This window comes from Egretta garzetta, unplaced genomic scaffold, assembly GCF_000687185.1.
Source record: "Egretta garzetta isolate BGI_Z169 unplaced genomic scaffold, ASM68718v1 scaffold69, whole genome shotgun sequence".
Taxonomy (NCBI): Eukaryota; Metazoa; Chordata; class Aves; order Pelecaniformes; family Ardeidae; genus Egretta; species Egretta garzetta.
In genome coordinates this window covers 2,271,930-2,296,302 of record NW_009260790.1, presented here as the reverse complement: position 1 = coordinate 2,296,302, position 24,373 = coordinate 2,271,930, and the positions used below count along the sequence as shown (strand labels likewise).

At 54.7% G+C, this 24,373-nt stretch overlaps 1 protein-coding gene across 1 annotated transcript; it reads right to left on the bottom strand.

Annotated features, from left to right (window-relative positions):
* Positions 1-9,059: 9,059 nt before the first annotated feature.
* LOC104133099 (kazrin) lies at positions 9,060-22,284 on the bottom strand. The gene is made up of 7 exons (XM_009646470.2): positions 22,134-22,284; positions 12,796-12,932; positions 11,173-11,343; positions 10,598-10,787; positions 10,067-10,197; positions 9,754-9,804; positions 9,060-9,227 (listed from the first exon to the last, which is right to left on the bottom strand). Exons 1-7 carry the CDS (start codon positions 22,267-22,269, stop codon positions 9,060-9,062), a joined length of 984 nt encoding a protein of 327 aa, XP_009644765.1. The 5' UTR covers positions 22,270-22,284.
* Between the last annotated feature and the right edge of the window lie 2,089 nt (positions 22,285-24,373).

Sequence of the window (24,373 nt, the reverse complement as noted above, 5' to 3'; positions counted from 1 at the left end):
CAGGCTCTCCCCCCCACTTTGCAACCACCGGCTCATCACCAACCCTGACCCAGCAGCAGGCGATGGCCAACCCAACCCCGCTGTGCAGACCCGGCCCGGGAGGAAGGCAGAGGGGGATCTGCTCCCCTGGAAGCCCTTTCACATCGCATGAGCCACGGCTGGGCTGATCCTGACCGTCCCTGCCACAGTCTCTTCCGTTCCCTCTCCAGAGCTGTAGTTTCTCTCGGTATTTCCTAAAATTTCTCAGAAAGCCAGGGCAGGGGGGAGGAACTGCAGAGGCTGATTTTGGTTCCCCTTCTCCAGAAGGTCTGCCCTTCCAGCAGCAACGAGCTTAGTCAGGAGAGGGACATGCCATGGTGGCAACCAAGCAAAGTTCGTTCCTTTTCCCACGCTACTTGTGCGCCTCAGCGTGAAGGGGACGGACTGCAGCCTGCCCGCTTCCCGGGGGTCCCTGCACCCCAGAGCCTGCCCCTGCAGCGGTTGCTTCCTGCAATCCCTACAATCCATCATGCAATATAGAAAACCGATACGTTTTCCCACACTTCGTCCCAGGCGTGGGTCACTGCTGGGGCTGCAGGTCATGTCACCCACTCCAAGCAGGGTCCGCACAGTGCTCCAGGCATCGCAGCCCCCATTTTTAATTTAAAAACCAGCTCACAAGGAGCTGCGATATGAAACTGGCTCTTACTGACGAGCGGAGCTTTCCCTCAAACGAGCAGTTCCGAGCACTGATTGCAGAAGCCCCGTTTTGAGGAACTACAACCGCTCGGGCCCATTGCTCTGTTCCACAGGGCTAAGCCAACATCCACACAAAGCTGGGCTTGTGTTCTTAATGAGCCTGCAAAATGCTTTTATCAGGTTGCTGCCCTCTAAAACCAGTCCCGGGTAACCACCCGCTCACCGGGAAGGGCAATTCCGGGTACGGCCCTTGCCCGGGCTGCTGGCCACGTGCCTTGGCCTGGTAGCCAGACAGTCCCGTGGTTTCCAGGCTGAACCACAGGGACCGACCCGCAGCCACAGTTATGCACGGGGCTGTGGGGGAACCTCTGCACGTTTCCAGGATTATCTATGACACAACTACACAACCTTTCCACGCAATAACTACAAAATTGGGAGCACGGTCCCTAAGTGACAGCACGGTGGGTGCAGCTGGAGGCTGGGCATCGGCACAGGCTGTACCTGGGTTTTGGCAAACCCCGCCGCAATCAATGCCGCGTCCAGCATCACCTCTCCCCAGCTGCCATCCCAGTAGCAACTGGGACTGGCATTTTTGCAGGCCCTTGTCACACCCAGCCTCACCACTAAACACCGCCAAGGACTCAAATTCCGTTGGAGCTGATGCCCAGGGTGGGTTTTTCCCACCCACGAGTGACAAAGCAGCATTGTTATGCTCGCTGCGCCAGCCGCTGCCCTTCTTCCCACCCCTTCAGCCCTGCACGTCCTTGCGAAGGCAAAAGCCATCACGAACCCAGCACACCTCATCACATCCCCTCGCCTCCGTCAGCGTGCCGCAGCCCTGCCTCGGGGGCACTGGTGCTCGGGGCGCAGGCTGGAAACCCCAGTTGCCCTGCATCTCTCCCTACCAGCACAACCCCACACGGAACCAGTGGCATTTTCCACTGCCTCACCCGCCCCGGCTCCTCCTCCCGGCACACGGCAGCGCTGCCCTTCCCCGCTCACAACACCTTCCTTCTCCGAGCAAAGGCCGATTTCAAGAGCCACACTATTAAACCAAAAAAAAATTAATTAAATATATTTGCATATGGCCTTTTTTCCCTTGTACAGATTGTTTTGCATTTTCAGGCTTGGCCACCCACTCGGGCAAATTCCCCCTGTTCCTTCCCCTCCCCACAGCACCTTTCCAGATCAAACACAAACCTGTCGGCTCGAGCGGCTCCATCAGTCAGCAGCTACAGCAGGAAATCGTCCCCTCCGCAGGTTCGCTGTGAGAAAGCAGGGGGGTGAAAACACACGTTACCCAGCGACTGGCACTGATCCTGTGCGGGGTGAGCCCAGCCCCAGCTGGAGCAAGGTCACCCGCCCTGCCGAGGGGCCCTGGAGACGGTGAGCACAGAGGGGACATTCATAACGCGGCTCCTCCTGTTCCCGCTCCACAAAGCTGAATATTGGCCGGAAACGGCCTTTTCGGCAGCAGTGGGGCCGGGCGGGCTGGAGGTGGCTGCACCTTTCCACGTCGGCACGCTTGACCCGTTTCAGCTCTCCCTTCGCTCAGTTGTTCCCTTTGGAGCAGATTTCTTTCTCCTCTCCCCTGGCGCTGCTGACCTTGGGGGGGAGGTTGCCCATCCTTAAATTAAGGGGGCTCGCTCGCACCCCTTGGAGGGCAGAGCCTGGATGGCTGCTAACGCACCCGCCTTCTCCTCCGTGCACTTTGCTGGGGGCCAACGCATTGACGTGCATTCCTTCAGCTCATTTGCCTTCCATCCTGGCGTGGGTGTTTATCCGAGGGCAGCTTGAATCCTCCTCTTGCAAACACTCCCTGCCCCATCCAGGGTGGGCTGATACCTCTCCGGGGTGTTTATCCAGCCAAATACATGGGATAAAGACTTTGCTTGCAAGGGAACACCAAGGAGGAAACAGGAGCCTCACCGGGAGCCATCAGCAGGCAACAAAAGGGCCTTTCAGGGGGCATTTGATGCCCTGGTGCTTGCTGGAGATGCCAGGCAATCACGCTACCTCCCTTAGTTTGGTCCCAGCAGTTTTCCTCTGCTTTTTTCGGCTCAGAGGAAGGTACTCAACACGTACGTTAAAATCACTACTGCAAAGCCCGGCCCAGAGCGCAGCTACGTCCTGGGATTCCTCCAAACCTTTCCAACAGGGAGCCAAACCCACCGCTCCGGGCAACACGCCGCTCCTGGGTACCAGCAGCCCGGTGGCTCGTCCTGGAAGAGAAGGGAGAAGCCCATCCATCCGCACCAGGTCAGCAGCGCCACCAGATTGCGTATGGATAGTAATACAGAAAGTTATTTTTTACAGTTAATTAGCACCAGAACTATAACACATCCGGGGAGGACGCTCGGGTTTCTACTCCTCCACCTCCCCAGTCCCACAACCCCGCGGCAGAGCCTTTCAGCAGGGGGGAGGTTTGATTCCCCCCCCCCTGGGCTGGGGGACAGTCTTGTCCCAGGCACTTGCACCCCTCCATGAGAAGCAGGACGCCGGCTGCTGGTGGCGGGGAAGGTGAATTTCTGCAAAGCTGCACCCCAGCAACCAGCACAGGAAAACAAAACAGGGGGGCCCAAGGCAGCAGAGTCCCAGTTAAACGATCAGCTGCGCTAATTAAGCATTTAAACACCAGCACGATATTTGCCAGCCACACCATCTGCCCGGGGAGCAGCCGCACCGCAGCCATCTGCGCCGGCAAGCCGCCCGCTCCCAGCCGGATCCTGGCCCCGAATTCCCAGCCCCGCACTCCAGCCCAGGCTAGTTTTCCCAGCGTTTCCCACAGGGACATCGAGCGTGGCAGAACCCTGGCTTTGCCCCAGGATGAAAGTCCATCCAGCCTGTGCCGTGATGGGCTCCATGCCCAGCTGAGGGCTTCCCCCTCAGACCCCAGTTCCTAGCCCAGCTGCACTGGTCTATACTGGTATCTCTCTTCCCCATGCCTTGGTACCTATATCCCAATTCAGAGCATGCCAGCCAGGGCTGCAGGCTGGGAACCTGCTGCACAAGCGGGGAAAAAAGGAGGAAAAGCAGCAGCCCAGGAGGTGTTTCTGCACGCTCCTGCTCGGCAAGATCCCGCGCTCGCCCGGGGGAGGATGCGACCTGCCGGCATCTCCGCGGCGAGGCAAGGAGCTGGCTCTGCCCCCGGGCTGCCCTTGGCGCTGGCAGCGTGCTCCGGAGGCGGTGCAGGCGGCGGGGCATCCCTGGGGGCTTCCGGGACACGGCGTAGAGGACAGCGGTTCCAGTACAACCAGCCTGACCACTGCGCCAGGTTGCCGTCTGCCATTTCAAGCACACTCACATCTGCAACCTGGAAAACAGCAGAGGTAAAGCTGTTGTATTAAGAATAATAAGCAACCTGCAGCTTCCTCCTGGCACCGGCCTGGGGGCCGCTGCATCGCATCTGTGATGCTCTGGCTCAGCCCTGCCTTACCCAAAGTGCAACTTGGCTGGGCAGAACCCCCTTCCCCCACCAGTGCCATGTGCAGGACGGGGATGAGGGACGTCTTTGTCCTCCTCAGGGCTTCTGTGTCCTGGGTTGCACCATTGGGAAGTGAGCGGCTTGACCAGGACGAGAGAGGGCTTGGGAATGAGATCCAGGGCTTGAGGATAACAGGGCTGGAAGGGAAGAGCTATGGTGGTGTCGTGAGGCTGGATATTTAAAAGAGCTGAGCAAAGGTTTAACGTAGCTTTGCAGAATTAGGGGCAGATGGTGAGCAATGGCTTGTGCCCGAGAATGGGAAAATGCTGGGAAAATCACTCACCAGTGATGACAGAACTCCAAGGGAACCTTATTACCTGGATATGGGGCCTGATCGCAGCTCCGGTGTCCTGGTCGGATGGAGCGGAGCAACTCTGTCTGCGCTGCTGCATCGGGTGGGGGCAGTGGGAAGCCGAGGATCGGGGCTGAAGCTGGGGACAGTTGCAGGGACAACACTCACTCAGCAGAGCGGGATGCCCCAAAGGCCACACGGGATGCCTGAGGTGAGGGACATTTTTGGGCACTGCCACATCCCCAGGGCTGCACGGGCGAGGACTCGGAAAGGCATTCCCAACACTGGCTTCATCCACACAAAGCGGCGAGAGTAGAAGACACCTTCAAAGAAAACATGGGAAATGGGGAAATAAATGACAGGGACAGTTCCAAATTTTCAGCAATCCTGAGCAATAAATCAGCAGCTGCCCTTGACACCGGTGTTCGGGGAGATGCCACCACTCGTGGCTCCCATCACCCATGGTCTGTGACCAACCATGCAAACTCATCCCCCCCCAAACCGCCCTGAGGATTTAGTCAGCTATTTAGTGTATACAGGTTTAGCTCCTGAATGCGAAAACCCCACAGCCCGGGGAGGTGAGATCTCCTGCCCGAAGCGATGGGGTGAGCCACTGCCAAGGCAGGAAATCTCCCGCTTCCCTGCTGCGACCTCCCAAACCCGCTCCTGGTGTCAGGTTATTGGCGCATGGCTGCGGTGCGAGGGGTAAATGCAGCTTCAGTTATAACATCACCAAAACCCAAAGCTGGGACGAGCCCTGCTTGCTCAGACACCGGGAAAGGAGCACAGCGGTCCCCAAGTGCCCCCCTCCGCAGGGCACCCCCCCATCCCGGCACACCACCTCATGCCCTAGCACGGAGCAGTGATATTTTCCTTTCTTCGTCTGAAGTCCTCGCTGGAGAAATGTGCTTGGGACTCCATTTGCACACCACCACTATCGGTGCACTTTGAGTCAGACCTAAAATAAACACACCCCGGGCCAGGCCTAGAAACTACCTCGCATTGCATTTGTTGGGCTGCTTTCTGCATCTCTAGGCACAGGGCAAGTCTTGTTTTCAGCCAGGAGCGCTGTGTGGGGGGGGGTCCTTGACTTTGGGCATCAAAAGCCAACTGGGCACGCAAGCCTTCAGCCGCATGGCAGTGGGGATTCACCAAGGCTGCGGGAATTCGTGTTGGGCATGAGGGTCACCAGGGCGGCTGCGGCGTCCCCTGCGCCTCCCGGGGGGTGGCTGCAGCACCCCCCCCCGGCCAGAGGCACCGCAGCGAGTGGGAAGCCTTGCATGCGGCTTGGGGACTGCTCACACGATGGCAGCATCGCAGCACGCTGCAGCGGGGGCGCAGCGGGGACTCTGCCAGCACGCAAGGGGGATGCAGCGGGGATGCAGCCCTGGCGCGCCTGCTCCCCACTGCCAGGGAAATGAAGGTCGGGGGGGGGACTAAGCCACCGAGGCGACACCCCTCAGCTCAGGACATCACCTACAGAGCGCAGGGAACAAGCCTGCTCCACTTACCCTGGCTGCAACCGCTCTGGTACAGAAGACAACCCCGTCTCCCCCTCCCCAGGGACACGTGTGGGCCCGGGACACCCGGCACGGTCCCCACGGTGCAGGGATGTGCTCCTGCTAGAACCAGCCAGTGGCAGAGGCCATGCCAGAAACTGGCATTGCACCCACTCTCCCAGCTGCCAAAGGGCACCTGGAACTTTTAAAACCATGGGTGGGGTGGGCGAGCACGCACACCTTGTCCCATGCAGGCTGCAAGTGAGGGCCAGAAACAAATATTTGCAAGGAACCAACCACAGCAAACCCTGCTGCGGTCTGCACCCGGCTTATCTCTGCCACCCTCTTTAATGCAATGTTTAATTCTCATTCAGGTGACAAAGCCGCACAGCCAGCTGGCTTCCACTTGGGCCCCCCCCCCCCCGCCCCCAAGCTCTCCCCATTTCAAACTCTGGTGGCTCTTACCTGCTCTGCAGCTGGCCGCAAACCCAGAAAGATGGTTCTGTTAAAAAAAAAAAAAATAAAAAAAAGGTACATCTCTTCATCTCTACCCTCATTATGGTTTTGAAAAGCAGAAAATCATTGCAGGTCTTGTCTGAAATAGTCTTCCCCCACCCCGGTCAATCATAGCTTGAGTGCCTTGAGCAGCTCCTGGCTATGGAGAGCAGGTCCAGGGGATGCTTTCCCTGCTCTCTGCAGCCCGACCCCGCCGTATGCCACCACCAAACCGTGGCACTGGCTGCCCCGGCGCTGCTCCAGCCCCGCGCCCGCAGCCCTGGTCCGGCTTGCGCATCCTCTGCTTCGCTCCAGCCAACACAGCCACAGCCCCAAAACAGCGTCAGGCCCCACTGGAAGTGCTGGTACAACCCTACAAGTGACAAACGCCATCCATAAATTAATAATTTATCCATCCATGAATTATTAACAACAATTTATCCACGAGCAAGAATTAAGAGCCCAAAAGTTCTCCTTTCTCTGTCCCACCTGCTTCTCTTGGCATTACATCTTCCATATCCGAGGGGGACATCTCCTGGCTGTTCCCTCACAATCCCAAAACTTCACTTACCTGAAAAATCCTTAAATCCCCATCTTATACGGATGCACCGACAGCCCCAGCCTCCCACCAGCAGCAACGCGTCCAGGTGCAAGTGCTTGGCTGGCAGCTGGCTGTGGGCAAGAGCTGGTCCGGGGATGCAGCCCCCTCCTGCATCCCCCCATCACCCCAGGGACCCCCAATTCACACGGCAGCCAGGGCAGTGGCGACGTTCACCCCCCCTGCACCCATAGGGCTCATGCCCGGTGCCACAGCAGTGATGCCCGTGTGCCACCGCCAGCCCAGCATCTCCATCAGGCAAGCAATTAAATCACATGGAGTTCATCCATACTTTAAAATAAGCTTTATTTAGATCTTTTATAATTTTATATTTGCATCCATGCCTTCAAGGATTCTCCCCCACTCACGTGGGGAAAAGTTAAATCTAATGTTACCCATAATTCATATGCTATTTATCGAAGTTCTCTTTTAAATAAATCATCCTCTTAGTAAATTTTAGAATTATTTCCTAATTTACAAAAAAGCTGAAATGCAAAGGAAACTACTGGATAACAAGGAGATTGCTCATCTGTTCCGGTGGTTTACAGTTTAAATTATAAAAACACAAGGAGAAAAAAAAAAACAAAACAAAAAACCAAAACAAAAACCCAAACAAAACAAAAAAACCCCAAACCCCCAAACAACAAAACATAGAAAAATGCTTCTCTGCAGAGAAAGATGCCACGGGGCAAACCCTGCTCTGCCACCCCCGTGGCCTCTCCGCATCATCCCGTTAGCAGGAATACACAGCGCGAGGGCATCGGCGGTTTAGTTCGGTGATTTAAGACAAAATCCCCCCTTTTGTTTTGAACCAGGGCACGCGTATCGGAATTAAGAAAAATAATACACTATGATAGCATCATTAAATAAATCTTAATACATTTTTTTTTTTAAGAGCTTAAAATTATATTGTAAGCATTAAAGCATAAGGTACTTATCTTGGCATAAGCAGAGCGCGGTGCGTGTTAGTGGAGAGGGGAAGCGGCCCCCCCCCCGGGGGGGTGGTTTTGGGGCATTTCCAGGGGATTTGGAAGCACAAGCTCCACCTGCGCTTCAAAATTGCCCCGGCACCAGAAAAACCTCCCCGGCGGGGACTCGTACCGATTTCCCCGGCCCCCCCCCAATGGCGAAAAGCTCCCACCACCCCCCCCCTCCCTCCCCCCCCATCTGATTTCCCGGCACATATTTAGGTTTGCGTTTTCCAAGGCGTTAAGTGCTCCTGGGGCATCCGCAGCCGCAGGGCCGAGGGAACCCGGGTCAGGGGTCCGTGGCTCCGTCTCCCTCCGGCAGCAGCTTCCCAGGACAGTACAGTACAAACACACCCTTCCTCCTCCCCACCCCATCCCAACCGACATGGAAAAATATAAAAATCCCAAAACTTCTGCAATAATTTAGTTAGAATAACTCCTCTGGGTTTGTGCAAATAAATTAAAACAACTAAAAAGGAACGTTCAAACACTTATTTCCAGACCGGCAGGCGATATAACCAGCCCGTGTTGCCTCCGCGGGGTTCGGCCAGGAAGACATCACCGCAAATGAGATTTGTGTGTGTGTGTGTGTGTGTGTGTGTGTGTGTTTTCTCTCTAAGGTCTCTCAGCTGGGCAGGTCCTTCGTCCCCGAGTGAGGACGTCCCGTGGGCTGGGCTCCCGAAAACAGCGGGTTTTGGACAAGAGACGTCACAAGCACAAAGTGCACAATATTTCTGGTATTTACAGAGACACAGCAGTCCTTCAAGTTTCAAGTTTCATCAAAAGAAGGAGGAAACAGAAAAAAAACAGCCAACAAAAAAAAAAAACCCAACCCAAACTGACAAACTGTAGCGACAACAAAGGCGTTACCGGTACGGGGGAAAAAAAACACCAAAAAAGGGGAGAAAAACTGAAGTTACGACACAGCTGCATCGCTCCCAAGACGACAGGTAACACGTCCACAGGCGGGGCTGGGGTGGGAATATGTACAGCGGAGACGGTGAGGCCGGGGAGAGGCTCCCGGCGCTCGCCCGGCGCGGGGGGGTCACCAGTCTGCGTCCTCCTCGATGTAGTAGTCTGGGGCTGTACCGTCGAAGAGGCCGGGGTCGAGGGACTTGCGCTGCTTCCCCCGGGCAAACACCCTGGAGATGGAGCCGAAGCCCATCTTCTCTTTCTTCTTTTTCCGTTTTTGGTCTTCCAGGTCCTCTAGAGACTGTAGGGGGAGAGGACACAAGCTTGGGCCACCGAGCTTTTCATTCACTGCCCCCCCCCAGCCCCACATCAGGAATGAGGGACCACAGGGTCCGGCTCCTGAAAATGAATTCAGGTCCAGGCCCAAAGCAATGTTGAGGGATTTTGGCTTCTTAATTCAACCAGTTCAGGGTTTTGGCTCCAGGTACATAAGGATGGTCGGAGCCAGGGTCTGCCCACGGCTTGCATGAATCCCCTGCCATTTTAGGGGCAAACACAGACGAATAACCTGACCTGGGCTGTGCCTTACAAAAATCCAGACTGCGATGGGCTGCCACAACAACAGCCACCTACAGCATTATCTGGATTTTGGGGCAAATCACAGCAATCTGAGACATCCCAGACTTAAGAGCTCAGGATGGCTTCCGTTTTTTTTTTTTTGTTTGTTTTTTAAACACCCAAATCAGTGCCTCTGAGCCCCCTCAAATCCCTCGCTAGCACAGGACCAGGTCTCACAAGCAGGATTGAAACAGGGCTTTGTGCCCTACCTGTACAATGGGGTTGTGCAAGTTCTTCTGTACCGGTCCAGGACTGTCCCCCTGCGGCAGAAGCAGACGGATCCAATTGCATCAGCCCCAACACAGTCCAGGACCCTGCACCACCCCAGCAAAGAGCAGCTCATCCGGGGGGCTGCATCGCTGCGAGGCTGGGATAAACCCCAGGAAAGCAGCTCTGCGGGTCAGCACACCTCCAACCCATACCCCACCCCAAAAACCAACATCATTTTTGGAAGCAGAGGACCCACAGCACGCCCAGCCACACACAGCAGGCAAGCAAGCCCCCCGTCCCATAGCGCCTTACGTTGCAGAGCGAGTGTGTTCGATGCCGGGGCGAGTTGATGTCGCTTGGCGTGGACGACCGGTCGCCCTCGGCCGCAGAGGCGTCGGAGATGATGGACGGCTGCCGGGAATGACAGGGACTCACTCTGACGGCTGGAAGGCAGAGGGGGCACCAGGGAGTTAACGTCACACCACCAAACCCAACCCCACGCAAAGCCTCCGATGAGCTTCCAAATAACCTATTTTTGGGGTGGTTTGCTCTTTCTTTTTCCGCTGTGGGGGAATAAGGCAGCTCCCCAAGAAGTCGGAGATGATGGACGGCTGCCGGGAATGACAGGGACTCACTCTGACGGCTGGAAGGCAGAGGGGGCACCAGGGAGTTAACGTCACACCACCAAACCCAACCCCACGCAAAGCCTCCGATGAGCTTCCAAATAACCTATTTTTGGGGTGGTTTGCTCTTTCTTTTTCCGCTGTGGGGGAATAAGGCAGCTCCCCAAGAAGGGTTTGGTCCTGTGCCCTGACCTGTGCTGAGGGGGGGGGGGGGGCTCACCTTGCCGGTCCGCCGAGTGCTGGGGGTGCGAGTGGTAGAGGGTCTGCTGGCTCTGCCGGATGGCGGCCGTCAGTGGGAGGTCGGCCTGCATCACCCACTCCTGGTTGCCGTTCAGCACCGTCTCGCCTGGCATGGCCAAGGAATGGCGTTTGGGGACGTCCTTGGTCAGCGTGGCGAGGGACTGCTTGGCCTGGGGAAGGACACCAAGGTGGTGGTGGTGAAGAAGCCTACGAACATCTCCCGGCGCAGCAGAACCAGCCCCACACTGCACCCAAACCCACCCTCCCCTTTGCAAGTAAATACCCAAATTGCATTGCTCCCGGCACCGAGGCCATGCAGCTGCTTTATAGCAGTGGATTATTTTTTTTTTTACCAGTACTGCAATAATGCAACCACTGCAGCAAACGCATCCACGCAAGCACTGCAGCAACTGCTTAAATGCAATATTGCAATAAATATTTAACTTCAGCAAAACCCGTCGGGGTGTTTCAAGCACTTGAGCTGCTGAGCTGAGCGCCTGCAGCAGCGGTGCAGGGCTGCCCCTCGAGTCGTGCCCACTGTGTTATTGAGCTCACCATGGCCAACTCTGCCTCCAGCTCCTTCATGCGGTTGTCTTTGAGGTCGAGCTGGGAGCGGAGGGCACTGGCGTGGTCTGTCGCCTCCTTGGCTTGCCGCCGCAGCTCCCACTTCTCCCGCTCCAGGAGGTCCTTCTCCTTCGCCAGGGCTTTCACCGCATCCTCGCTCTCCTGCTGGGACATGGGGCACCCGTCAGGAAGGGGAAATGCTACTTACAAACCCCTCTGCCACGGCCCCCTCGGGGGCTGCCCGACTGCTGCGCTACCTTTGGGGGTCACAAGAGCCCTGCGCCAATAGGGACGGCAGGAGCATGGAGCTGCAGGATGTGGCCAGTCCTCCAAAAAAGGGATGCCTGCCATGCCCCTGGTTAAATTTACATCAAATTTCCCAGATTTGGCTCGCTGGCCTGATTTCCTCTGGTATTTATTTACCCCTAACCTGTTGCGGTCCCGTCATAGAATCATAGAATCGCTTTGGTTGGAAAAGACCTTTAAGATCATCGAGTCCAACCTTTAACCTAACCCTGCCATCCCACCACTAAACCATGTCCCTAAGCACCTCATCTATCCTTCTTTTAAATACCTCCAAGGATGGGGACTCTACCACCTCCCTGGGCAGCCCATTCCAGAGCCTGACAACCCTTTCAGTGAAGAAGTTTTTCCTAATATCTAACCTAAACCTGCCCTGGCGCAGCTTCAAACCATTCCCCCTCATCCTATCATCTGTTACCAGGGAGAAGAGGCCGACCCCCACCTCCCTACAGCCTCCTTTCAGGTAGCTGTAGAGGGCGATCAGGTCTCCCCTCAGCCTCCTCTTCTCCAGACTAAACAACCCCAGTTCCCTCAGCCGTTCCTCGTATGACTTGTGCTCCAGACCCCTCACCAGCTTGGTTGCTCTCCTCTGGACATGCTCCAGCAATGCAACATCCTTCTTGTAGTGAGGGGCCCAAAACTGAACACAGTATTCGAGGTGCGGCCTCACCAGCACCGAGTACAGGGGCACGATCACTTCCCTTGTCCTGCTGGTCACACTATTCCTGATACAGGCCAGGATGCCATTGGCCTTCTTGGCCACCTGGGCACACTGCTGGCTCATATTCAGCCGGCTGTCAACCAGTACCCCCAGGTCCTTTTCCGCCAGGCAGCTTTCCAGCCACTCTTCCCCAAGCCTGTAGCGCTGCATGGGGTTGTTGTGACCAAAGTGCAGGACCCGGCACTTGGCCTTGTTGAACCTCATGCAGTTGGCCTCGGCCCATCGATCCAGCCTGTCCAGGTCTCTCTGCAGAGCCCTCCTCCCCTCCAGCAGATCCACACTACCACCCAGTTTGGTGTCGTCTGCAAATTTGCTGAGGGCACACTCAATCGCCTCATCCAGGTCATTGATAAAGATATTAAACAAGACTGGCCCTAGAACTGAGCCCTGGGGGACACCGCTTGTGACCGGCCGCCAACTGGATTTAGTTCCATTCACCGTCCTCACAGCAGAGGAGCGTCTGCCCGATTGCAAGAGCCTGGCTGGGGCTTCAGTGGTTTTTTTGCCCGACTGCAAACTGGGTTTTGCACTCACACCGCTGTCAGCCCCCCCCATGCCACAAGACCACGGTGCCGGGCTCCCGCACTCACTTTCCTGTGCTGCTCGTAGTTCCTGATGAAGTCCCGGAGCTGCTCCTCGCGGCTCTCCAGCGTGGCATAGAGCTGCTGCATCTGGCTCACCAGGTCTGTCTTCTCCACCTTCAAGCGCTTGCGGTCGGCTTTCATGGCTGTGGAAGAGATGACGGCTGAAGCCCTGGGGGCATGGCAGCGCCCTCGCCTCCACCGCTTTTATTTTCCAAGGAAAAAGTGGCAAAATTACGACCCCAGGGGCGGGGCTGGGAGCAGACGTCCAATTCAACCCACCCACTGCACCCCCTGCATGCACCCAGCAGCCCCCCAAAATGCCCAGTGTATCTCCGCCACGGCTCCGAATCTTCGCCCACCCTCCACGGGGCAGCTCGGTCCCTGGAACACGAGATTTGGGAGCAAAACCGCTGCCGCAGCCTCAGGGCCCGGCACAGGAAAACCTGTTGCTCCCTTTCCAGGATAAATAAACCACAACCGGTTTATTTTTAGGAGCTTGGCAGATTCCCACAGCGTTCCCATGAGCCCAGGGCACGGCTCCCTTCCAGCCCAACGATGCTGTGCGGGACCGAGGGGACAGAGCAGGAGGCTGGGGGAGCAGGGGCACCATGGGATGCGACAGAGCTGTTTGGCCAGCCCCAAGATGAAACCAAGACCTTCGTGTTTTCCCTCTCCCATGCACCAGCGAGGGATGCTCAGTGACCACCAACACAGGGCAGCTTGCTGGGAGTCTGCTAAAACCAGGGAGAACTACCAAAATTCCTGAAGTCCCTTGTTCTCTGTAGTAATTTCTGCATGTTAAGTGCTGCGCCTGGCCATGAAGCTGGTCCTTGGCATTGCTACAGAAATGCCTTGCGGCTCCCTGCTCCAGATGCACCCCACCCCACCAAAATAATACCCATTTTAGGCATCGGGATACAAATACTGCTTTTCATTACAGGAAGGACTTTGCATGCTTTGCCACCCCGAGGAAGCGCTGCTCACGAGCAGTGGGATGGTACGGAACATCCTCTGCCCCTCTAATGCTCCCCACACTCGCTGCATTGCAAGCAGCCCAGCCTTGCAGGTCATTCCTCTGTATTAAAGAAACCCCTAAATCCCCCCAGACCCACCAGAAAGACCGACCCCAAAGCCCCCAAGAGCTGTCTGTGTTACAAAAGCCGCCAGAAGACGATGGCACCACCATGCGTGGGAGGTCCAACCTTAGATTTCTAGGAGATTAAAAAAATCCACAACAAGCCTGTCAGCCCGCGCTGTGTTTCCAACCCTCCGCCCCCTCCCGTAACAAGCCACTTCTGGGGGTTAAACTGCACCTCAACATGCCCCTGAGCATCTCCAGGTGAGACACGCGTGGGATAAAGACCTGGCTGAGGAATACAAGCAAACCACTACCGTGCCACGCTTAAAAGGAAATTCATTTGCTTCATGCAATTAGCACCTTCGGTACCCTTGGCTCCATGCCTCTGCCCTTGCCCAGCACCGGGGAGTTCGGCTCCCACCCTCCTACAGCTGCGGACCCTCGCCCCCCCGCAGCTGCTTGCTGATCAATACTCACTAAAAGCCTTTCCACCCCCGTGTAAGCAGGAACAGCGTTATGAACAGACATGCGCTGCAGACCATGGGCAGATGAATCTGGTACGGGGGCATCACCCAGCACCATGCACAACGTGGCACCGAAAGGGCCCCCCAGGAGGAGCAGCACCTCTGCTCGGCCAGCCCCGCAGAGCATTTCGGCTTCCCCCCACCTCCCAGTTCGCTACAACCACGGCTCCGGGGGGGTTTGCTCGGGTAGGAACTAACTCCTGTGCCCAGGTATTACTGTAAGGGCGTGCTGGGAAGAGGCGGAACAAAACAAATGCTTGGGATGGAGCCAGCAAGGAAGGGAGAGGGCTTGCAGGTTAGCGGAGGAAAAGGTGGTGGTGGGGAAAAAAAATCAGACCAAATAGCAGGAGAAGAGGGAGATGTTTGGGACAACGGAGGTTTTTTACCTGTTAAAAACTGGGAGATAAAACTCTTTGGACCAGCTGCTCTGCCATTAAGCACTGGGGGTAAATCAAAACCCAGAACAACAACAAACCAGCAAGGAAATGCCACGACGAGTCACACTGTCCTGTGATCCGGAGCGCTCGTGATCCCTGCTTGCTCATTTCCATGACTGTGACTCCTCCTAGGACAACTCAGCCCCTTCCAACTCCGGAAATTTCCTTACTTTTTTTTCCAGCTTGGGAAATTACTGCAGAAACCCTCTAAAAATAATCACAACTGGACCACGTGTACATTTTTAGAAAAGCACTTTCCCGTCACCTGCATGTATATACACACACACATATATATATTTTAATTTTCTTGAGGATACTGAGAGGCTCTTACAGAAGTTTGTCACATTTGCACTCTGATGCCAGAGGTGACAAAAAGCCCCTAATGAATTTAATTAAATAGCAGGTCCCCTATAGCATAAAACTGGCTTTAATTGGTGGCAGTGTTCAGGGTCCTTCAAGATTTACCAAAACCACTTCATCGCTTGCCAAGAAAGAAAAAAAAAAAACCCTATTAGGAGAAGAGTACAGACCAATTCCCAAAGTTGAACATTCATCAATATTCACACCAACCAACACTGCAAGAAGATGATGGGCTTGAGATCTCGCAAGAGCAGGTTTTTCCCTGTTAACCCAACAGGACAATTTACCATTTGTTTCAGTTCATATTTGAGAGATTTGCTAAAATTAATGCACTTTTTTCCCTCCTCTATTACCAGCGCTCTCTCTCCCTCCTCCAAAACCGATTAGCTCCTGAGCTTAAAGAAGATTTATCAGTCATTTGAGAACTTCATTCCAAACCCAATTAATAGGAAATTAATTGAAAGAGGCAGGAGAAAAATAAAAAGTTATGCAGAAGTGGGCAGTTAGGGCTGCCAGCAATTCCTGGACCAAGAACCACTCGCTGGGGCGGCTTAATACATCCTTAGCAAACAAGCCCGGCTAATTACTCGGTCAGGGAAAATGAGCCATTGCGATCCATGGCACGATGGCAGGGGCAGCCAAGGAGGAATGAGGCAGGTTTTCAATGGCCATCGGAGCCATATGAGGAGGTGAAATGGCTTTTTTCTTTATTCTGATGATCCAGGGCCAGGTTTCTGTATCCCAACCCCCCCTAAGGAATATCTAAATAAACTCTCCTACAGCCTATCTGCATGGCAGGCTCTGGAGAAACCTCCAACCTCTTCATAAACCCGAGACAACAAGAGAAGCAAGAAATCCCGAACCCTTATTATGAGTGGAAAGTATTTACCTTCACACAGCTTATTTGCATTATTTTTTTTTCCTCCCACCCAAAGCACATGGCAGAAATAAAGGGGGAACCCACCAGCCCCACCTTAGACTTGGCAGCAGCCCTGGCAGTAAGCGATGGATGGGTTGGGAACGGCCACGTGAATCCTCCCAGCTTGCAAAGAATCATAGAATCGTTTGGTTGGAAAAGACCTTCAAGATCCTCAAACCCAACTGTTCCCCTAACCCTGCCATCCCTCCACTAAACCCTGGCCCTAAGCACCTCAGCTGCCCGGCTTTTAAATACCCCTAGGGATAGGGACTCGACCCATTCCCTGGGCAGCCCCTTCCAGTGCTTCAGCCCTTGTGGGGAAGAAATTTTTCCTAATGTCCAACCTAGACCTGCCCCCAGCTCCATTGCCCTTCTCTGGACACGCTCCAGAGCCCCTCCATGTCCTTCTGGGAGGGAGGGGCTCAACCCTGACCCCAGCATTCCAGGGGCTTCAAATCCAGTTCAAAGCCCTTTCAATACACCCTGCTAACTCCTGTGCAAAGATCCTTTTCCCCCTTTGAGACAGGCGTACCCCATCTGTCGCCAGCAGGGCTGGTGTCATGTAGACCAACCCATGATCAAAACCCCCCAAATTCTGCCAGTGAAACCAGGCTCAGAGCCAGGTATTGATCTCCTGGGCTCTCCCTGTGTCTCCCCTCATCATTTCCTGCAACTGGAAGGACAGAGGAGAACACTGCTTGTGCTCCTGATCCCTTAACCTGTCGTCCCAAGTCTCTCGTGATTGCCCTCATAATTCTTGTTGCAACTTCATCACTGCCTACCCAAAAAATCAGTAATGGCCACTAACCCAAAGGCCATACCAGGGTAGGAAGTTTTCACATCTTTAACCCAGGACCCAGGGAGGCAGCAGACTTCCCTAAGATGTGGGTCCAGTCTGCAGAATGGGCCTTCTGTCCCCTTCCAAAGGGAGCCTCCTATGACAATGACACATCTTTCAGTCTTTTTTTTTTTTTATGGAAGTGGTTTTGACATAGGGCGTAGCCTGACTTAACCTCGGCAACACCTCCAAGCCAGAAGAACCATTGTCCTCGTCACTGCTCAGTTCCACTCGCAGAGCCTCATACCTATTATGCAAGGGTACCGGGGAAGGTGGGGCAGTCACTGAGGAGATGCAGGAACTTGTCACCATTGCCCCATCCCTTCAGCCACCATGTTCAGCTTGTCAGAGAGAGGATAAGGAATCCTCCGTATCATGCGTCCTCTCGCCATCATCCCCCCACATCCCCACCCGCACCATTAATCCTGCATGAGATCAGCTTGCATGCCCGTTACCTGAGCTTCCACCTCCTGCCACATGATCTGTCCCCTGAACATCGCTCCTTCGGGAAAAGGATGACGGACACAGGGCAGTAACGGGACCCGCTCTCCACTGGGCTCCTCTTGCAGCCAAAACTATTAAAAATCCCTCCCCGGAGCCTTCTGTTTCCAGCTTTACCTAATGAGGTGACATCTAATTGCTCCCATGCAGAGGGGCACAGCTTTGCCCAGGGCAGCAGCACGGCTGAAACCTCCCAGTGATGCCACCACCACCAAAGGTGCCGCCACCCTATGGCCCCTCTCTGGCCTCAGCATCTAACAGCTTCTGGAAGGGAATCAACATGCTAAAACCAGGCATTCCTCCCCCCCAAAACAGGGGCTACTTTGAAATTAATAATATCAAATTAAGGGAAAACGAGGTGGTCATACCACCTAGCCCAGGTTTGCTTAGAGGGCATACAGGTAATTAGTTTGACTACCTGGGTAACAAGATGCTAGTTGAGAAAAGCCTACGTTTGGGCCATAGAAATATCATCTCCACCTGGCTTCCCACTCCTGGGATGAAGTGGCAGAGCCCAAACACAAGCCAAGGCACTGGCAGCAGATGCAGCCCACCTCTGACCCTCCCAAAAAGCAGCTCCCTCCGGTTCCCCTCTGCTCATGAGTACTTCTCTTGCCCTGTACAATGTGAATTTTCATGCCAGGAACGGAATCGGAGCTGACATTATCACTTACTGAATCATACACTTATTTTCTAATGCTGGGAAAGGCATCCTTGGAGGGCACCGCTCAAGCCTCGGTGATGCCCCGTGCAGGCAGAACGTGTAAACCCATCTTGTCCCATTAACATTCACTTAATTTCTCCTGTTTCTCCAACCCAACCATGAAATTCAATATTGTCACCATGACTAACCCATAAAATCGGTCAGCCCCGCGCAGGAACTGCAGCGCCGCTCCTTGCCTTGTAATTAAACAGACTCGCGTGCACTCCCCAGGCGCAGCCATCACCATCTGCAGAGATTTCGCCATTGAAGATGTCAACGTTGCACGGCATCGGGCAGCGCCAGTGCTCGCTCTTGGGCGTGCAGAGGTACAGCGCAGGCACGAAATGCGAGTGCAATGTTGAATTTCAGGAAAAAAATTAGGTGAGGCATTTGCCTCAGGGGAATTTACCTGGAAACACCCTGCTAGAAGGCCAAGGGCTTTCCAAACCAGACGTGCCATAGTCATGACAAGGTGGTCAATGACTTCTGCTGTGAGTTTAAGGTGGGTTTTCAAAGCAGTGCATCACATTTTCTGTAGAGAGCCCCATGTCCTTTTGGCAGAGAGGGCTTCCTTGGCCAGGGGTCCACAGTGGGGACACCCATCCGCCAGGGACACCCATCTGCCAGGGACACCCATGCGCCCGTTTTTTTGCTATCCGCCCCCCTCACATCCAGCCAGGGGTGCTGAGGGTTTCTGCAGGAGGCTTGTCCCAGCCCAAGTGCTGTCCCCGGGGGGTGACAGCTCTGAGCCGTGGGTTTGGGAGGGAGGAGACCAGGCTATAACCCATTTGTGGAGCAGACGCGAAGTCGGTTCACGCCTTCCTGAGCAGTGGGGAAAGCCAGCCCGAGGTCTCCACCTTGGCACTCAAAAAGGAAACAGAAACCAGGTTTGCTCTCCGCGTGATAATCCCGCAGGCGAGCTCCAGCATATTGGACAAACCTTCCCAGAAATGGCGTTTCTGCCATTAGCCCACACGCTCATTGATGTCACCTGGCCAAGAGGCTCCTCGAGTCCTCCAGGCGCTCGGGCACGGTCCCTTCTCGCAGCAGGACCCAGCAGTAATAAAGCTGTCTGCAACTTCTCCTGTCGGAGATTTCCGCATCAGAAATCCAGACCACATCCATCCCTTTCCAGCTGGGGACAGGGAAAATATAATTGCTCTAACACTGTAAGCACGATTCCAAGTCCCAGCCCCAGCAAAGGAGGAGAGGACGATAGGATGTAGCGCTACGGGATTTTATTTGGACATTAATTGATCAAAAAAAAAGTGCAAGAGATGGAATTAGCCCAGAGGAACGAGTAATAAAGATGCATAAAGCACGTGTTGCTGGGGGTACAGAAACTGCTCAAGTTACTCTGGCAGAGCATCCTGTGCCGCTCCAGATCCCTGCTCCCTCCCTCCGCAGCAAGGGCTTGTTAGTATGGCACAGGGAAGATGCTGCACGGGCTTATCATTGGCTTTACCCCCGTGCTAAACGCTGTTGGAAAGGGCTGGAAATGCATCGCCAAGGAGGGATGATGAACCCAGCCTCTTCCATCCAGATCACCACAAACCAAACCCTGTGCGGTGGTGCAAAACGAGGGCTGTTAGAACTGCTGGAGCCCCCAAAAGTAAACCCCAGCAGCCAACCCTCCCCGCCTTCCTCTGCGTTAAGGCCCAGTGAGCCCATATCGATCTGAACCGGCTGTGTCGCCACCCCCAGCCTCAAAGCCAGCAGCGATGACAGATTCCCATATAATTTATCCACTAATGACATTACACACGACCCAACGCGGGTTGTGTGCCGCTGCAGGCGCAGGGGTGCCGATGCTGCCGGGTGCGGGGCATCCTTTAGAATCACAGAATCATTTGGTTGGAAAAGACCTTTAAGATCATCAAGTCCAACCGTACCTGTCCACTACTAAACCACGTCACCAAGCTCCTCGCCCACCCGTCTTTTAAATACCTCCAGGGATGGGGACTCGACCATGTCCCTGCATAGCCCATTCCAGTGCCTGGCAACACTTTTGGTGAAGAAATTTTTCCAAATATCTGATTTAAACCGACCGTGGGGCCTTGCAGCGATGCATGGCAGGAGATGGCCTTGGGAGACGCTCTCTGACTGCAGGACACGACCGACACAACCCTCTGACCTGGAGGACAGCACAGCCAGGTTTCCCCGAGCTCCCTGCACTGCCTTATCCTGCAGCTCCTTAATCAGAGCCATTACTTCCCCAAATGCCTCCATCAGTTGATGCTTTCTCCTGGCAGAACCATTCACCAGGCACAGTTATTGCCATTTTTCCTCCCCTTTTGGCTAAGTTTCTCGACAGACAATTTTTCATGGAAAGGAAAAAGGATTTTTTTTTTCTCCCTCCAGCTGCTGATCCGTTTCCACATTACCCATCTCTGTATCCGCTGCCACGCTAAGCCTGCTCTGCCGCCCAGCGCCTCCAGCCCAGCTCGCGGGGCCGGATCCAGCCCGGCGAGCTTTTCCAAATTACGCGAAAGCTTTCCAATATTGCATGGGAGGGAAGGAGCATTGATTTTAAAAGGCTTCTTGTTATGTGCCTTTCCAAGTGCAAGCTGAGATTCCCTCTTCCTAGCCATCACACCTGCAGAGAAGTCCTGGAAAACCAACCCCAGCAGCTTGTAGGGCGGCCAATAAAAGCCCAATTAAAAAACCCAGCGTTATATTCCTGAAATACTCCGGCTTCTCAAGCCAAACTTACTTTTTCTCAGTGCTATCCTCCACAGAAGCGCGTATGACCTCACTGCAGCTTCTTAGATGACTTACTCTTTTTTCCAAATAAATCTTAAAATGGTTCTGCTTTTCTGTATTTTGCATTTATCAGCGTTTCCCCCTCCCTGTCTGTGCAGAGCAAACATGCTCTAATTAAGGTTTTTCTTCAATTACGGTTTTATAAACCCAGAGCATTTCCTGCTGCCGGAGGCTGCACCGGTGTGGGGGGGTGGGGTGTCAAGATCTTGAAGACATTTTGGCTGTTACTAATTTATAGGGATTCTTTTGCAAATTGAAGAGGGATAAAGTAAAAAGCACATAGACTGGGGTGGGTTTTCCTCTTCTTTTTCCAAAATCCTCCACCCAAATGCAGGCTCAGCCCAATTCCCCGCCCTCCCTGTGCATCTCGGCACCCCAGACCGGGCGAGATGCAGGGGGCCAGGGCTCCCCCCCCGCACTGCACAGCCTCTGAGCCTGAGAACTTTTGACAGCCTCTTTCCATAATCCGCGAACGCGAGCTGACAAGTGCAAGCTACACGCGGTATGCTGGGGATTTGAGATGATATTTAGAGCTGCGGCGCTGCCAGGGTTTGACGCACGAGAGCTTTCCCCTGCTCAGGATCATCCCCCAGCTCTGGCTCACAAACTGCCCTGCCCGGACTTACTGCCAGCTTGGTTTTGGGGAGGAAAAGCTGCAATGTTGCGTTTTGCCTCACACATCCCCGGTCTCGGGGCTCGCAGCGAGCCCGGCACTGACCACTGTGGGAAAACACCCAAATCCATGCACAAAGGAAAGAGGACAACCTGCACAGCACCTGGAGACCCAGCCTCTGCTTTCCACAGTGCTCCCTGTAACTCCACATGGGATAAGGAAAATTGCACTCACCGGGAAACTCACTGCTTCCCACCTAGAAGAGTCCGAAGGGCTCAAATCCAACCCAGCCCCACCTCGCAAATGTTTCCAGCTGCATTTCAGCTGCTCCCTTGGCTCTAACCAGCCAAGGAGGGATTACCGTGCAATGCTGCCAACGCTCCCCCCCATGCCCCATTTCCCAGCCCCTCGCTGCACCCTGCTCCATCCCGGCTCTGCAGTGCTGGGGTCCCGGGGAGCGCTGCCCTGCGATCAAACCCACCCCACGCACACACAGGGAACGCACGCTGCACGGTCCTAATAACAGGGATGGCTTTTCCTTTCCTCGTGAAGTAACTTCTTGGAAGTTTGGGGAGAGGTGCACGAGAAGAGGGATGCGCAGCCCTTACCCTGCAGAGCCTCCTTGGCGCGCGCCAGCTCCTGCTCCTTCTGCGCCAGCTGCACCTTCAGCTCGGTGGCCGAGAGCACCTCCGGCGACTTGCTGCCGTGCGTCTCCTCCAGGTCTTTCGTCAGCATTTCCTTCATTTGCCGGAGCAGGTGAACCTCCTCCTGCAGCTGGGCCACCTCCTCCCGCAGCAGCGCTGGAGGAAGAGGAGACACAATGCGAGGAAGTGACCAACGGCTCCCGGCACATCCCCGCTGCAACCTCAAACCCCGGGTGAACGCTGCCGGGGTGATCCCCGCCCCCCCCGGCTTGCAAAACTGCTCTGCACAGCCCAAAACCTGCAGCGGTGCCCGCAGTGCCCCAGGACTGGAGGAAGAGGGACAGGATGGGGAGGCACTGGGTAGGGAGTGGGGAGCCTCCACTGGGTGTCTAGCTTTTGCATTAAAAAATTAAAAATAAATGCTAATACATAATAGTAATAATAATGATAATATCAATAATAATAATAACCCCATCCAAACCGCCCAGTGACGGGGCGCTCATACGGCCGGCGTCCAACAGAGGCTGCCGAGCTCCACTACGCCCAGTATGAGACGCTTCAGCTCTGCCTCCCGCCATCCACATGCTCAGGGTGTACTCAACAAAATTTAACAAAACCCATCCGAGACTGGAAAGGGGCAGACGGCGCTTTTACCCGCAGACCTGAATCTTGAATTTTTCAGATTTACCAAAAAGCAGCTGCGTGGCAGGAGCACCCCGGCGCACCCCAGCCCGGGTCCCCTCTGCAGTGGGCACCCGAGGAAAGCTCCAGCGACCTCGTTTCCTACGGCTGCACCCACCGCTTGGCATAATAAAGTCCTTTTCTGCTATTTCCACATTGCACCCATCGCAATCCTCTTCCTGCAAAACACTTTTTTGGATGTGCATTGCCACTGCAGTCCTCTAGACGAGCCAGATGTCATCATCCAAAACAACTCGTGCAAGCGTGCAAACAGTTTGATTTTGCTTCTCCCCTTCCTTTGAGGACACGCGGAGAAAACCCGTTACTCGCCCAAAGGGGCTTATTGATTTCTTGGGTTTGCACCACACCCATGGACATGGGGAGAAAAAAAATAATCCCTCAGCAGGCACGTTACAGTTACCAGAAAAATAAAATAGAAATAAAAAAATAAATGCCCCTTTCTCCAAGCTGCTGCAGTTGGGTCCTTTCCCCATTGCCGCTGTGTATCCGCCAGCCTGGGGGACACCAGCTGGGCATAAAATATAAGGGGGTTTCCCCTTATTTTTGCTAAAGTCCCCCGCCCATGTGCACGGGGCCATCTCCCTTCTGGCACCCTTTGAGAAGCAAGGTGGGGAGGTGATGCCGGCAGCAGGACGGGGAGAGGTGGCTCCCCCCCTGCCCGGCCAGCAGCTGCGCCAGGAAGGCATAAAAATCTGGTTTGCATACTTGAAATGCTTCCCGTATGAAAACTGGCAAGGCCCCATTCTGTAAATTATTTAGCAATAAAGTCACTAACGAGGAACAGTCGAGCTCCGGGCTGGGGATTTCGGCACAGTCCACAGTGCTTTCTTGAAATCCGTGCAAAAAGCAAAAAGCGAGAGGTGGCCAAGGCCAAAGGCATCGTCCCCTTCCCCGGGGGCTGCAGAAATGCAGCTCTTCCCCCTCCAGCCTTTGGGAAACCAGGGAGGGAGACGTAAGGGACGCGTATGTGGTGCAATATTTACTGTGCAAAACCCACCCAGCGCCTTTCCCGGCCACGGAAAGCCCCACGTGACCCCACAAAGCACCCGTGGCTGCCGCTAATTACTTGGTTTTTTTCCCCACTGATAATTCATTTGCACCATTTATTGCAAGCTGCTTTGCTCAGGAGATGCAGCGGGCAAATGATTAACTGGCAGAGGAGGATCCAGGCAGGGCAGCTTACGCAAAGGCCACTGACCCCACGGGATTTCTGCAAAATTGCGGCATTGCGGTGGGAACCCAAGAAAATTCCCCCCCACACCCCGGCAGGGACCCCTCCAGGGACGGGAGAGGGGAAACAAGCCCAAGGCAGGGCAGCCCCGGGGGAATTCTGCAGCAGAACATCCTGGAGGAGTCCTTTGGCATGGCCCAAAAGCAGATTTTGCAGCTGTTTCTTACAAAGCTCCTTTCTATAAAACGCTGCGCAACAGCGAAACCACACCATTCCCCGAAACCACACCATTCCCCTCCGGCCCCCGCTAGAAAATGGGGGAAAAAAACTC

What these genes read in the sequence shown, in the direction of transcription:
- LOC104133099 (XM_009646470.2), bottom strand. Translation starts at nt 22,269, where the DNA reads ATGAAGGAAATGCTGACGAAAGACCTGGAGGAGACGCACGGCAGCAAG. An exon ending in GCACTCGGCGGACCGGCAAG is followed by an intron (nt 10,198 to 10,597) that starts GTGAGCCCCCCC and finishes TCTGCCTTCCAG; the next exon opens with CCGTCAGAGTGAGTCCCTGT. An exon ending in TGCACAACCCCATTGTACAG is followed by an intron (nt 9,228 to 9,753) that starts GTAGGGCACAAA and finishes CTCCCCCTACAG; the next exon opens with TCTCTAGAGGACCTGGAAGA.